The sequence below is a fragment of the Neolamprologus brichardi genome, chromosome 9, assembly GCF_056152115.1.
Source record: "Neolamprologus brichardi isolate AB-2024 chromosome 9, ASM5615211v1, whole genome shotgun sequence".
NCBI classification, from domain to species: domain Eukaryota; kingdom Metazoa; phylum Chordata; class Actinopteri; order Cichliformes; family Cichlidae; genus Neolamprologus; species Neolamprologus brichardi.
Genome location: NC_142112.1, coordinates 15105743 through 15121796, shown reverse-complemented (window position 1 = coordinate 15121796; position 16054 = coordinate 15105743). Strand labels below are relative to the sequence as shown.

The 16054-nt window shown below is 40.2% G+C and overlaps 1 protein-coding gene across 1 annotated transcript in view; it reads left to right on the top strand.

Moving 5' to 3' along the window:
• LOC148101278 (uncharacterized) overlaps positions 1-15747 on the top strand; it is a 204668-nt gene extending 188921 nt beyond the window's left edge. Inside the window, exons 3-5 of the mRNA XM_087845959.1 lie at positions 9145-9228; positions 13414-14010; positions 14853-15747. Of these exons, the coding sequence (XP_087702085.1) occupies positions 9145-9228; positions 13414-14010; positions 14853-15533 (1362 nt within the window). The 3' untranslated portion in view covers positions 15534-15747. The remainder of the gene's footprint in view (positions 1-9144; positions 9229-13413; positions 14011-14852) is intronic.
• Positions 15748-16054: the final 307 nt, after the last annotated feature.

Sequence of the window (16054 nt, the reverse complement as noted above, 5' to 3'; positions counted from 1 at the left end):
TATGACTGTGTAAACTGCTTGCTTTTATGTTGCTTTATATTCTAATGTGTACAGTGACCTTGAGTGTTTTGAAAGGCGCTTTCAAATAAAATGTGTTATTATTATCTTTGAAATATCTCAGTGTGACACTGATACTGTACATGAGTGTGGTAGGTTTTGAAAACAGCATCAGCACAGTACACAGCAAAGGGGAAAGGAACAATAGCAGCTGACGAGCAGCAGATAGATACTGCTCATGGCACCACTGGTGCAACTAGACTTGCAGTCAAGACCGCCTAAACTAAGACCAAGACCAGAGGGTATCGAGACCAAGACGAGACCAAGAACAAGTCGAGACAAAAAAGTCTTTAAACTGCAGCCAGATGCTGCTTCGTTTACGGATGTCAGGCATATTTATGTGTTTTTGCTTTCGCACAGCCCTCCTCACTTGACTTGACGCACTTGACTGTCACGTCCATCACCCTCTCTGTTTTTCACACAATGATATTATCCTATATCCTCGCATGTGATTGGCCACAATATGGAGGGATTGGAGCATAGCTGAGCCACTGTGTGAGAGCTGAGCAGCGAAAGGAAATAAAGTGAGGGTAGAAACAACTGATAGATTAATAGGCTCTGTTTGGAGTTTTGTTCAAAAAAGAATGACTTCATATATCCATCCATCTTCATCCGCTTTATCCGGGGCCGGGTCGCGGGGGCAGCACCCTAAGCAAAGAGGCCCAGACCTCCCTCTCCCCAGCCACCTCCTCCAGCTCATCCGGGGGAACACCAAGGCGTTCCCAGGCCAGCCGAGAGATATAATCTCTCCAGCGTGTCCTGGGTCTGCCCCGGGGCCTCCTCCCGGTGGGACATGCCTGGAACACCTCACCCAGGAGGCGCCCAGGGGGCATCCTTACCAGATGCCCAAACCACCTCAGCTGGCTCCTTTCGATGTGGAGAAGCAGCGGCTCTACTCTGAGCCCCTCCCGGATGGCCGAACTTCTCACCCTATCTCTAAGGGAGATGCCAGCCACCCTTCGGAGGAAGCTCATTTCCGCCGCTTGTATCCGCGATCTCGTCCTTTCGGTCACTACCCACAGCTCGTGGCCATAGGTGAGGGTAGGGACGTAGATCGACCGGTAAATTGAGAGCTTCGCTTTTACACTCAGCTCCCTCTTCACCACGACGGACCGGTGCAGCGTCCGCATTACTGCAGCTGCAGCCCCAATCCGTCTGTCGATCTCCGGCTCCCTTCTCCCATCACTCGCGAACAAGACCCCGAGATACTTGAACTCCTCCACTTGGGGCAGGACCTCATCCCCGACCCGGAGTGGGCACTCCACCCTTTTCCGGCTGAGAACCATGACCTCAGATTTGGAGGTGCTGATCCTCATTCCCGCTGCTTCACACTCGGCTGCGAACCGCTCCAGTGCGAGCTGGAGGCCCTCACCCGATGAAGCCAACAGAACCACATCATCCGCAAAAATCAGAGATGAGATCCTGAGGCCACCAAAGCGAAAGCCCTCCGCCACTTGGCTGCGCCTAGAAATCCTGTCCATAAAAATTATGAACAGAACCGGTGACAAAGGGCAGCCCTGGCGGAGCCCATCACCCACCGGGAACGAGTCCGACTTATTGCCGGCAATGCGGCAATAAGTCGGACTATATGACTTCATATAGGAAAAAATAAATATCACATATGCAGGACACCTTAAACTAGTTTTTTAATTAAGCAGCAAGGCAGAACAAAGTCGGGCTGTATCAAGACACGGGGACTAAACCCCAATTCAACCAGACCCAGAACTGATCTGGAATTAAAACAGGACTACAACAGTTCAAAATCAGGACTACTTAGGACTTAACCAAAACAGAACCAGGATCAAAACTAGATGATAGTAACACTAAAAATCATCATAGACCTGCACTACACTTATTTTTTAATTCTACCAAAGTAGACTATTTAGATTCATAAAAGTTTAGATAATTATTTAGCCTTGTTGTGCAAACAAGCCTGCATAACTTAATAAATATAGAATTTGAAAAGTAACAAATGGTATCTAAAAAGTTACACTAGGTACGAGATACATGTTCTGATGAGTTTTGGCAAACAACCATTTGACTAACATGTGTGTCTCACCTGCTCTTGTTCCCTCTCTGCTCCTCTCTCTCCCTCTCTGTTCCTCTCTCTCCCTCTCTGTTCCTCTCTCTCCCTCTCTCCCCCCTCTATTCGTCTCTCTCCCTCTCTCTCCCTCTCTTTTCCTCTCTCTCCCTCTCTGTTCCTCTCTCTCCCTCTCTCCCCCCTCTGTTCCTCTCTCTCCCTCTCTCTCCCTCTCTTTTCCTCTCTCTCCCTCTCTGTTCCTCTCTCTCCCTCTCTCCCCCCTCTGTTCCTCTCTCTCCCTCTCTCTCCCTCTCTCTCCCTCTCTCTCCCTCTTTGTTCCTCTCTCTCCTTTCTCTCCCTCTCTCTCCCTCTCTGCTCCTCTCTCTCCCTTTCTGTTCCTCTCTCTCCCTCTCTGTTCCTCTCTCTCCCTTTTTGTTCCTCTCTCTCCTCTCTCTCCCTCTCTCTCCCTCTTCGTTCCTCTCTCTCCCTCTCTGTTCCTCTCTCTCCCTTTTTGTTCCTCTCTCTCCTCTCTCTCCCTCTCTCTCCCTCTCTGTTCCTCTCTCTCCCTCTCTGCTCCTCTCTCTCCCTCTCTGTTCCTCTCTCTCCCTCTCTGTTCCTCTCTCTCCCTCTCTGCTCCTCTCTCTCCCTTTCTGTGCTGACAATCAAGCCAAACACCAACATCATCAAATATACAGTTGAAACCAGATATTTACACTCTTCAGATAAAAACACAAAAACCTTTTTAATTGTAACATCGAATCAGACTAAATGTTTATTTTTTAAGATAGATAAATATAAAAACATGTTTGTTAAATTTAAGAGTAAAGAGAAAATTGTCTGTACTTCTTAATTGCAAATGGCACCAAATTGTATTAAAAATTGAGCCACACTTATGGAGCTCCACAATTCTTTTCCTGGTGTTTTGGTTGACATCTCTTGATTTCCCAATGTCAAAGAAACAGGCTCCGTGTTTTGCCTTATATGCACCCACAGCTGTGCCACCAGTTTACTCACATGGACTCTACTAACCAATCAGAAGCTTCTTCAGCTCAGAATGGAATCGTCTGCAGTTTTCTTATTAATTAACAATAAACTTAGTGTATATGTACTCCTAAATTTGATGAAAGTGATAAAAATAGAAAGCTCTGTCTCTCTTTATTCTGACATTTAACTAATTCAAAATATATTTCAATATTTATTTATCTAAAACAAAACAAGTTTACTCTAAATTGATGTTGTACAGTAAAAAAATGTTCTTGTGTTTTCCATAAAGTGTATGTAAACATCTGGTTTCAACTGTGAATATACTGCTGTGAATTGAAATTCCTCGTTTTGCATAGAAATATACTGAACAACATACAAAGCATAATATATAAAATAACATGTACCCGAGTTTTTTTTAATATGAAGGCAATATGAGCAGAGAGCACAAACTTGTTGAGGGATTGGCTGTTAGTTCAGTGAGAGAGTAATTTGTAAAGAAAACTATTTTCACTAGCAGTCAAAACTAATGTGCACACTTATGTCTGCATTTTTATTTTGTTAAATATGAACAAAAGAACTGAAAGTATCGACCCACGTGATGTGGATCGGCACGAGCACATCACGATAATGACTGGGTAACAGACGTCTCCGAAAACGTCAGAGCACTTTTGCAAATATGCGATGTCTTGATAAACCAAATAGATATTTAAAGTTTATACGGCTACTTTCTCGCCTGAAAATATGTTAAAAGTTTATTTTGTGACGCAGAAAGATAAATTAGAGTAATATTGAAACTCAGTCGCGGCCTCCATTGTTGGAAACTGTTGCACTGAAATGTGAGATTTTAAAAAGGAGAATGTGGCTGTTTCCTGTGACTTGTTGGTTTTTGGGGATGATCCTCAGTTTGAGTTTCTTATGTTCAAATCCCAGATGAGCCCATTTGTTGTTTAAGACTTTGCCACCTCCCTGTTGATTACTGTAATTTGTTACTATCAGGATGTCCTAAAAACTCCACGGAAAGCGTTTAGCTTCAGAGAAAAACTGGCAGGAAACAGAAAGACAGCATTTTCTCTTATATTGACTTTTCTCCACTGGATTCCTGTTAAATCTAGAATTGAATATAAAATACTATTTTTTATATTACTATTTTTACTTTTAGCTTCTACTTTTTTACATCACACTGTGCACAATCTCTGTGGAATTAATCATAGAGTAAAAACTAGAATCAAACACAGAAACCGATGACTTTCTGAGCTTTCAAAACAATCTCTCATACATTCTTCAGTTTTTTTTACTCTGATGTGTGACTTTGGAAAAATGACACAAAGAATTGTTTGGCTTGTTGGTCTAGTTTCAATGGGAGAAATGTCCCTGTCTCCCTTGCAGGGAGTCGTCCCTTGGAAGAACTCGCTACACGGGTGGAGAGTGCTCTTTAAAAAGGAGCTGAGCAACAAAACCGGTGATACTTCTGAGGCTGTTTCCAGCTCTGTGTCAGAGCAGAAACAGGTTTTTGCTGTCCCAAGAAGTCAATATGGCAACATCACTGCCACTCTGCACGATCACAGCACTGCTCCAGAGAGACCTAAAGGAAAGGCCCAGGTGGTGTTCACAGAGAGACAGTTGGATATTCTTGTCCATCAGTTTCATTTGAAACATTACCATGAGCCAAGAGAGATTAAATAGTTGGAAGAGATGACAGGACTGACCAGGTGAGTGTTTTTCAGCTTACTAAAATATAAGAAATTGAATTCGTGTTCAATCTTGTCTCCATTGTACTGATTAGATGTTTTCTATTTTCTTTCATCTTTGGGTAAAAACTTGGTTTCAAAACAGAAGGAGAAAGTTTAGGAGGAGGTCACATCCTCAGCATCTCAATCAGGGTGTCTCATTTCATGTAAGTATCTCCTATTATTAAACTTTGATTCAGACATCTGGGTAATTCATTCATTAATTTCATTTGAAATGTATTGAGTATAATTTGAAACAAGAACTTTGTATTGGACAGCCCCCACTCAAGCAGCAGTACACCCAGCACCTGGAGATCAATTTAATCAGAAGTGGTGCAAATTATCAGGCTGTGGGCAATTTTGCAGTTGGACCTCAATGGATCTTCCCCACCTCACCACAGTTGTTTGGCTGGTTGATGCCACCAGGCAACGGCAATTATGAATTCAACCCTGTTGCCGGTATGAACAACAACAACTTGTGTTTTGAAAACACAGGTTTTGAAGGAGCAAGTGGAGAGCTTTGCCAGCAGCTAATGATCCTTTGATTACAAATATTGTAATGTATATCATATTTTTTGTATTGAGTTTGAATCTTCTTGTCTTCATGTAGCTCAACATAACAGAGTCTCAGATTTGATCTCTTCCAGTAAATGGGGGGTGAATTTGGATTTAAGAAATATTTGGATTCAGTCGACTCTGGCTATTGTAAATACATTTTAGTCAATCCAAAACACATACTGGGAAATCAGAGAGAACACATTCAGAAGTTTTGTATGAAACATTAAGAGATGAATTCATGAAAATGTGTTTTGTTTCAGTTTGTTGTACTTCCAGTATTTGTAAAAAATAATGTACATGAAGAATATTATCTGCCTTGTGTATGAGAAACTGTAAATAAAATATTTGTTTCACAAATTCAAAACTAACTTTGTCTCCAAACCTTCTGTCAGAGACTGAACATCCAAAAGTTTTAGAGACTTTATACCTCTTATCTTTCCATGTTAACTTGAGCTACAATCCTCTATACTCACAGTCAAAATATGAGACCCCGTGTCAAGCTCGTGTTGTCACAGTCTATGTCTCACTGTGTCTCTTGATTTATTTTTTACAAATATGTTTTACAAATAGAAAAACTCAATGTATCGACAACCGCTGCACATGTGAGATAAATCCACAGATACATAAATCATCAATCATCTTGTGGCCTTTCTGTTAGAGAGAGAGAGTATGAGTGTGTGTCTTTGTCACAATTGTATTTGATAATGAGGGCGGGAAGCTGCAATAATGGCCCCCAGGAGCCCAGATGGGGCTCCCCCAGACGAAGGCTGAGAATCACGGGGAACCACAGGCCAGGGGCAGCTGACTCCACTAGTGGCCGACCACCCCTTTGTATGACCTGCACCAGGCGCCCAAGAACACCTGCCTCCATGACCATGTCCCACAGGACCCAGGCCATGCACGATCACACACAGGCTAGTCATTCAAAACAACTTTTCTTTGTCGTCTCTTTTTCTTTATAAACTGGTGGTGTTGCCACAGTAGAGTGTCTCGTGGTTTGTGGGCTCATCTAAAGGTAAGCACCGAGCCAAGTTTAATGTGAGTTCAGTTAATCTTGAGTTTAGCTCCTGAATGAGGTCTTCTGGCACTCTCCTCAGTATTTGTTCACAGTTTATTGTGAACACATTGAGAGAAGAGTGAGCGAGTGTTTGGAGAAAAACACCAACTAATCATTAGCTCAACACGCTGGGAGAAGTCGAGCGTTTGCTCGCAGAAAGTTGGAGCAGAAAAGTCTTTTCTGCTGCAGTAGTATCAGGGTCACAATAAACTTTATTGTCCAGCTGCTGTGGATGAACACAAATGTGGAATTCAATTAATGAATTGATTATATCCATTTCTCTGATTCCCAACGAGGATAAGGACATGACAGGATGTGGGGAATATAGACCAATGTGAAATTGAAAACTGAAAACTATTGTGCTGATGAAAAGAAGCATTACAGTTGGTTAGTTTGGGGTGTGAAACTGGAGCTTTGTGGATTCAGTTAGTATCAAAACAAATGAAAGAAAAATCATTTTCTTCTAAACATTTGTTGGAGAATTCTTATTGTAAAAAGTGAAAGTTATACAATCTATAAAGTAGAATTAATTGGATGAGATTTTTGGAAAATTCTTATCAAAACTCTTCGTTGCCTCCACATTGCAGCTGCAAGCTTATTGTTAAGTAGTTGAATGTGGTTATAACCAAGAAATATGTAAGATCTAATGTCTTCACAGAGACAGAATGCCTGTAATTATCAGGCTGTACTCAAGCCCATTAATTAAATCTGAAAACTGTGCTGTGACTCCAAACCCAAGTACCCTCCTGGGAAATTATGGCTACACTTGGATCTGCTGATAGAGGAGTTAGTCAGTGTAACCTTTATTAAATCAGGCAAAACAACACATACTTATTTACTGTGGCGGCCTGCAGAGTGCAAAACCTCTTAAATAAATGGGGGTGAGGGTAAGCTGAAGCCATCTGATGTTTATGTTCATGAATATAACACACTGACACATTTTGACTTTGTTTTTATTGTTTATTAAAATACTTTTAAATGTCTAGTTTAGTTTAAGAACCATCAAGTCCAGCAGGTGGCGGTAATGCACCTTTAAGCTCTAACCCCCAAAGAAAACCCCAAAAGAACAAGAAGCCGCAGAGTTCCCGCTTCATTGCGTTTGTGTTTTCGTTTATTTTTCTTCCGCATCTAAAGTGAAGCACTAAGGTAACTTTGATCTGAGTTCAGTCAATCTTGAATTTAGCTCCTGAGTGAAGTTTTCTGTTGCTCTCCTCGGTCTCTGTTGTCAGTTATTTGTGAACCAGTTGAAAGAAAAAGCCTCTACATCAAGTCAAGCTGCTATAAACTAATTTAAAAGAAAATATTAACAAATGCTAATGAAACACTGAGAAGAAAACACAAGAAAGCTTTTATATTAGCTAAGTGTAGTCAGAGTTTCTATTATTTTATTAGTCTGTTACTAAGCGCTAGTTAGCATCTCTGTGTCACTGTGTGGCACCTGCATAGTTTTTGAATGCAGCGTGCTATCCAAGCTAGCTAGCTAGCTAGCCCCACCCTTCATCCATATAAGGCCACTTACAGCGCCAAAATAAATCCAAATATGTTGGCGGTAAAAGTGCTATAATGAAATCCATTTAAAAGAAAGGTAAAAATAAATGTATTCCGGGCTAAAAAACAGCTGCCTTTATCAGCGCAAAGTTGTGTCGGCCCACAGGGCATTTGATTGTAAAAACTGGCCTCACTCTGAGAGGCGTGTTGTTAGAATCATTTCAAAGATGATTTGATAAATTCTGATCAGTATTCAGTAAATGAGCCGGATTATCTGTTAGCAAAATAATAATGATAGGCCAGAGATACCAGAGATGCATTTTTAAAACAAATACAACCTCGAACCCTAAGAGGGGATCTGTGTTCTTATTACATTTAAAAGTACTGCAGATCTTTTAAAGCTCCAAACAAAACTGAAATGGAAGAACAAAGATATATAGAATAGTCTTTTATTGTCTTTGTACATATTCAACTAAATTGTGGGTTCTCCGCACCAACTGTGCATGGAAAACAATATAAATAGCAAGACAGTAAGAATAAATAACATATAAGAGGAGTATATACAAAGAGGAGGAAGGCGCACATTAGAGAACAGAATGCTTGAAAGTAGTGCAATGGACTTGATACAAGTAGAGAATCGGAGTGTGACTGAGTGATGAGGGTTACTCAGATCATGGCTCAGATTTCTAAACCCACTCGGATAGGATAATCTTCCACGGCACACCTGATCAGTTCTCACGGCACACGTATATATGCCGCGGCACAGTGGTTGGGAAACACTGTACTCTCCATTGTAATCCATTGATTGTTCTGTTTTCGTTCTTGGCCAGGGCTTATTTTAAATTGCTCTCCTGGTACTGGTGTGCCATACTGCTTGGTATCGGTGCTCAAACCTTTTGTGTTTGTTTCAAACAAGTTGTCCACCCAAGGAAGCTAAAATTTGTTCTTTGTGTTGTCAGATGAACATATGAGACACTTTGACTCTTCAGTGCAGTGTGGAGCCTAACAAAGTTCTGTTTTGTGTCCCAGCTGATCAGCAGGAGGAGAAGAGTCTGACGGAGCAGCAGAGGAACACTTAAGCTACTTGGACTCAGCTCAGCCACTGCAGAGAAAACAATGAGCTCAACACAGAAGGTGACAGATACTAGTGTTAAGAAATACTCCATTAAAAGCTGAAGTACTGATATATATTTTTTGCTAAACTAACTGAACCTTGTGCTATATTATTGTAATGTAATAATCACGGGGAAAAGAGTCTGACGGAGCAGCAGAGGAAATTTCAGCTACTTGGACTCAGCTCAGCCACTGCAGAGAAAACAATGAGTTCGACAAAGAAGGTGACAGATACTAGTATTAAGAAATACTCCATTAACCCTTTAAGGCCTATTGGAGCAGGAACACTCCGTTTTGCGTAACAATTTTAAAATCCCGGTAGAACTGCACTTAAGCTAACACAATTATTTTATTTAGGAATAGTTGTACTTACATCTTATGCCATCAGCTTGCCCTTGGTCACGATTTAATTCCACATATGTATTTGCAGAAATTGCATAAAAAGCACTTGCAGCAAAAAAAACATAACGTACCAGAAACACACTTTGCCGTTCATAACACTTCCTACGTTAGAATAGATGTCAGCGGGAACTATCGCATGTCTGACTTTACCTGCCAAAACCTGCCTTCAGGGATACCTATACTGGTGTTTTTAAAAGTCATGTTTGACTTTATTCTTTTCTGTATTGTTTCTGGGATGCTTAGAACTCAAATTGCACTGTTGGCAATAGTTTATTTTGATGCACATGCTGTTTGTTTTGCAAATTTGCATTGTAATTTTTATTTTTATTTTTCTTGCAGTATATAAAAATCTCAAAAATACTCAAAACAAATTTCCTGTGGTTGGAAACAATGTGCAACTTTTTTGCATTTACAGTTTTGAGGGATAAACCTCTGAAATTTCTTTAACTGGAAATATGTGTACAGGGCTTGCAAAATCGCTAGCCTGACGTCCCGGGGCTAGCGAATTTTCCAGTCGGGCTACCAAACTCTATCTCTGCCCTGCCCGTCGGGCTATCGTAGGAAGGAAAATATATGTCAATGCTTTTGCATTCTTTCGGAAATGTAGCTGGGTAATTATGCCATTGGCATCGGTGAGCCACTGTCAATATGAGACATATTGAAATCGTGTTTGAATTTGCGCTTGTTTTTTGCGCATTCGCTGTCAAAATAAAAAACGCGCACAAGATAAGAAGTTGCAACGCGTGTTTGCGTACATAAGATTTTCTGGAGGAGGACAGACATTTGTTTAGAACTCTTAAAGATGTCGATGCAAGCTCCTTTAAGCAATTACTTTGGTGTTCCTCCACCTCCAAAGAAATGTCAGAAGGAGTCCGAACCACAAAAGAAGCGCGTATTCTCGGAAAAGTGGTTGCAGGAGGTGAGCTGGCTTCAAACAAATGATGAACGCACAGAGATGTGGTGCAGAATGTGTCGTGAAAATCCCACTCTAGCGGGCAAAAACACTGCCTTTTATATGGACGCAAACGCACGTTGCAACTTCTTATCCGGTGCGCGTCTTTTAATTTGACAGCGAATGCGCACATGCGGACCACTTATGGGCACCCGTGTAAATAACATAATGTTCTGCTGGGTGTGTTGTTGGTTTTCCCTCGATTTCTGAGTCGACAAGCGCCTTTGTTACTGGGACCAGTCATTTTAAGAAAGGCCCCCATTAGAACCCATGAGAAATGCAAGAAATGCATTATTGCTCAGTCTGCAATATCTTTCCCGGAACAAACACCAATTGCAAATAACATACTAAAAATAAACCTGAAAATCCATTTAAAACAGCGTGCTATGTTGCAAAGAGTGAACTACCACTGGCACAATTTAGCAGTCTTTGCAAACTTCAAAAAGCAAATGGCCTAGATCTTGGTTCCACTTGCCTCTTACCCGTGACTTCAGTGGAAATTTCAAATTCAGGATCTGACACAGACTGATTCATGTTCTACACAGTTCTTACAAGTTCATTGAAATTTCTGTTCAATTAGAACCAAGTATTTGAGCTGATGATTGTAATTTTTATACAATGTTGTAATTTGTTTTTCAACAATTTTTTGATTAATGTTTTGTTTCCTTTACAATATTATACTTTAATGTGTAATATTGTAAGGGAAACAAAACATCAATCAAAAAATTGCTCTCTTTTTTATTTGGGCTACTTAAATTTATTTTGGGCTACCAAAAACTGAACAGTCCCTGCCCGAAGAGCTACCAGGGATTTTGAAATTTTGCGAGCCCTGGTGTAGAAACAGAACCAAAAAAACTGATTTAAACAAATTTTTGTATTTAATTGCAGTTTTTTTGCACTTTATGTAGTTACTATGGACTCAATGCATAGATAATATTAAGATTTGGGATCTAATGGTCATATTGATGTATAGCAACTTGAAATGATCCTAAAAATGGCATTAAGGGCATGTAAAAATATAAAGATTAGCTCTGGCAAACTTGGTTCTATGGTAGTTCTTAAAGGGTTAAAAGCTGAAGTACTGATATATATTTTATGCAAAACTAACTAAACCTTGTGCTATATTAATGTAATGTAATAATCATGTAATAATACAATGCCTACATTGTAGAGGGTGATTTTGCCTCTAAAGAGGAAAATGGGCAGGGAAGAGGTTAAAGTGGGATTCAGCAGGATTCAACCCTAAAATCAGCTGTAGTGGCTCAGTGTGGGGAAAAGAGTCACAGCTCACAATCATTTCTATTGAGAGCTCCAGTCGATTTTCTTAATGTACAGGCTGTGATCAGCTGACCTGCTGCTCTCTGTGGATGTACACAACTGAATTCAGCCAGATGTCTGCAGATGTTTCATGAGTTGTCCTGGCTGACTTCCATCCTCTACACCAGGGGTGTCAAACTCAACTGCACACGGGACCAAAACTCAAGGCACACTTTAGGTCGCAGGCCAAACAAGATAAACATTTATTGAACACACTAAAACCATGTTTTTTAAACATAAATATGAATAAAAACAGACAGGAATATTATTCCAGAATAAATAAACTTAAAAAATCAACTTTGACTTTAAATGTTTTGATCGTCATAAAAATATATCCTGTCAAAATTATGCAAGTTAGAAATATGAACATGCTGCCAAAAACCCCAGAAAAAATAAATGAAAACATACACAAGGTTGGAGCTGCATGTAGACGGAGCTGGGGCATTGCTGCAGGAATGGAACTAATAAACTGTGCGGGCCATTCAGTGTCGTACTTTGCCTTGAGTGTATCATTACACTGCAGCTCCATCTGAATCTGCACAGGTGCAGTTTCCACGTAAAGAAGCAGCTCGAAATTCTCTTTTTGTGCTTCACAGTCACCAAAGCGCCGCGAACTCAGTGCGCTCAGTTTATCAGCAAAGTGCACCGACTTGGTTCAACATCACTTGGCAACAGGGAAAGTGAGACAGGTTGCACTGGTGCATTTGTGACAGCTTCACTTGAAATGCCTTCACCGCATCATACATGCCATGTCCATTGTTAAACCTCCCAATTCTTTTGATCTTTGGGCTGAAGGAAGGACAATACTCGCTGTATAAATGCTCAATCAACAATCTTTTATTCCATACAATTCAACACTTTTGAGCATAAACCATCCGGAGGGGAGATGAGCGCGGGAGGGTGTCCGCCTGATCTCGAAGTGTCTTAGCGTTTCTCACATTCTTATAGCTTCAGCCCCCCTTCACCTAGTCATAAAACCTAAACATTCACATCTTTCTCTCTTACGGCGCCTAAGTGACGGCCTTCGCTCCCTGTTTTATCTCCTCCTGATGAGATGGGGCAGAAAACCTCTCCGGTATGCTCTGTTCTCTTCTAATCAGACAAATAAGGCCATGACTCTCTGAAAACAGTATTTCTTATACCTCAGCAGTATAATGCATCATAAAACAATATCATTCATTCACAATAAATCAGCAGTCTAATGTAATACAAATCAGTTTAATAACAAGCCTGTTTTGAAAATGTAAGGAGTAGAAAATACAGATTTTTTTTTTTAATGTAGCGAGTAAAAGTATAAAAAAACCCTCAGGTTACAGTCAGACTCTGACATCATCTTTCACTGAACCAAGCTAGTAACTGTTACATTTGATTTATTATTATCGAATAAATTAGACAATTATAGAAATTTAAAATAGGAAACAGCAACAGGAAATATAAAAAAGTACAGACCTAGTAAACATTTATTACTATTCTGAGTGTTAGCATTAATATTTGTGTACAAGCAGGAGAGATGGACATGATTTTAGATTGTTTGAACAATGATTAATTATTTTTAACACCAGGTTGGATGTAATGTGTTACTACTACCAGTAGGTGGGGATAAGAGACCTTTAAGGTGTTTGGTGCCACACTCCACCTTCAGGTTTAAAACTAGTGTTAATGGAGGGAGTTTGAAGCTTCTGTTTGTTCAATGACTGCATTTCACTCACTGCCTCTGTTTGTATCTCTGTCACTGCAGGACCAACATGGACCGAGAAGTCAGCGCTCTCAGGAGGCCGACAAACCTCACAGAAGAAAGAGAGAGAAAAAAAACACCTGTAACGAGTGTGGGAAGGATTTTACCTGGAAGTCTGAACTAAAACAACATCAGCTTATCCACACTGGAGAGAGACCGTTCAGCTGTGACTTGTGTGGAAAGTCGTTTTCCTGGAAGAATGCCCTAAAAACACACCAAGTCGTCCACAGTGGAGTTAAAGCTTACAGCTGTGATCAGTGTGGCAGAGCTTTTACTCACAGTAGCCACTTACAGAGACATCTAGTTACCCACTCTGGAATTAAGGCATATAGCTGTGACATCTGTGGAAAAACCTTCAGCCGGCTATGGAGCCGAAATATACACCTACGCATTCATTCCGGAGAAGATGTGTACTGGTGTGATCAGTGTGGCAAATACTTTACAACAGACGCACACTTACAAAGCCACATGTTTACCCACACTGAGGAGAGACCTTATCAATGTGACCTGTGTGAGAAGACTTTTAAAGCACCTCCTCACCTGAGACAACACCAACAGATCCACACCAGAAAGAGACTCTACAAGTGCAGTTACTGCGAGGTATGTATTTATATTTTACTCTTGTAAGTTCAGTCTGACTGTTTGGAACAAGTCTGCTCATTAAATTGTGTTAGCATGTTAGCACTTCTACTGCACCGAAGAGTAGCTCTGAGCCATTACTCAGATTTTCATTTCACTTATGATTTTTGTTTACACGATCATGAAAAACTGAAAATGCTGAAAATTGATATGTTGATGTTATTTAATCTTCAGGCAGCTTCGTGGTATATCATGGTGTTATTATTTCTGCATAAATGGCCTTTGGTTTACAGCGGCTCATTCCTCTGTCAGGTGTAAATAGAATAAAATAAAACATAAAATAAGTACAAAACCAAACCATTTAGTAATCTTCTCTTATGGCTAACAAAGTTGTATCGTTACGTAATGGTGTTACAGCTGTAGTATCATTGCTTACATATGGCTTTAGTACTTTTAAACATTAGTGTTAAAATATCCATTTGATGTTATAATTGCAGTGTCATTGGGGGTAATAGTTTTCCTTGTATCCTGGTCAGCTGAGTGTTATAACTGCACAATTACAGTGTTGTTAATGCAGTATTAAATTAGTATTATTGCAGTGTTACAGTAGTTTACCATGGGTACCCTAAAAACATTAGTGTGGTAGTACTTAAGTGTAAGTCAGATGTTACTGTAATATTAAAGAAGTATTACTGTAGTATTATGGTGGTATTATTGTAATTATTGTAGCCCAGTAAACTGAGTGTGTTATTTGAAACAGTAAAATGTAATTGGACGTCTGCAGAGATGCTCTTTATTTCAGGCGACGTTCAGGATAAAAGTGTTGAAGGACTGACTTACACTGTCTTTGTGTCTTTGTTTAGAAGCAGAGCGACACTGATGGATCCACTTCTCAACCCTGTCATCGCTGTGGTGGTAGGAAAGACTTTCGTTGTGACATCTGTGGAAAAACTTTCAGTCAGCAAGCCAGCCTAAAAATACATCAACGTAAACACACTGGAGACAAACTGAAAGACTGCAAAGAATGTGGGAGAAGCTTCCCCACATCAACTGAGTTAAAACAACATAAACTCTTTCACAGTGGGGTCAAAAAGCACCTCTGTGATCAGTGTGGGTCATCCTTCACCACTGCAGGTAACCTTAAAACACACAAACGAGTCCACACAGGAGAGAAACCATACAAGTGCAGACACTGTGACAAAAGCTTCTCACGTTCAGGTAGTCGTAATGAGCATGAACGTACACACATGGAAGGAAACTACAGCTGTGAGCAGTGTGACAAGAGCTTCAGTAATCTCAGTTCATACTCTGCACACAAACGATCCCACGTTACTAATAAACTGTTTCACTGTTACCAATGTGCCAAAACATTCACTTCATTATCTGCTCTGTGCAAACATCAGCGTGATCACGCAGGGCTGAAATCGTTCCCATCACAGGACGACAGTGAATCTGAAGAGAGAGAAACATCCTCTTCTGGTTTCAGAGTCCAACTTAAAACCCTGGAGATCAGGCTCCACAGAGTTCAGATCGGCTCTCCTTAAAGATCTAATGAGGCTATGAATCAAACTCTTCCTGTAGTTCAATTTTAATCTTTATAAATTGTTCTTCTGTAGTGTTTGTGTTCAGTGGTTACCTTTTTTTTTAAATGGTTGGATGAAAAGTCAGTTTCCTGTTCTCAAGTTTTTATTGATTGTATTTTGTTAAATAAAGTTCTTAAATAAAGTTTAAAAAAAAGTTAAATAAAGAATTGGTTGAACGACAAAGATTTTGAGCCATGATGTCATTTCCTGTATTTCAGAGTAAAGACTGAAGTAACAAATGGAAACATGTTTACAGTCATGGAATAAACACTGATGGGTCATCTGTAGGAAGTACTATTGTTGACCTGACAGACTCGACCTTGTTTACAAAGAAAGAAAGGAACTGATTACATGTGTCAGCAGAGGCTTTCAGGGTTGTTTAGAGTAGAGCTGATAGTCTTAAATAGAACACGGGGATTATGACAATTTACAACAATGATCTGAGAAAAATATCTTTTAACATGACCGGTACCGGTCCGTGA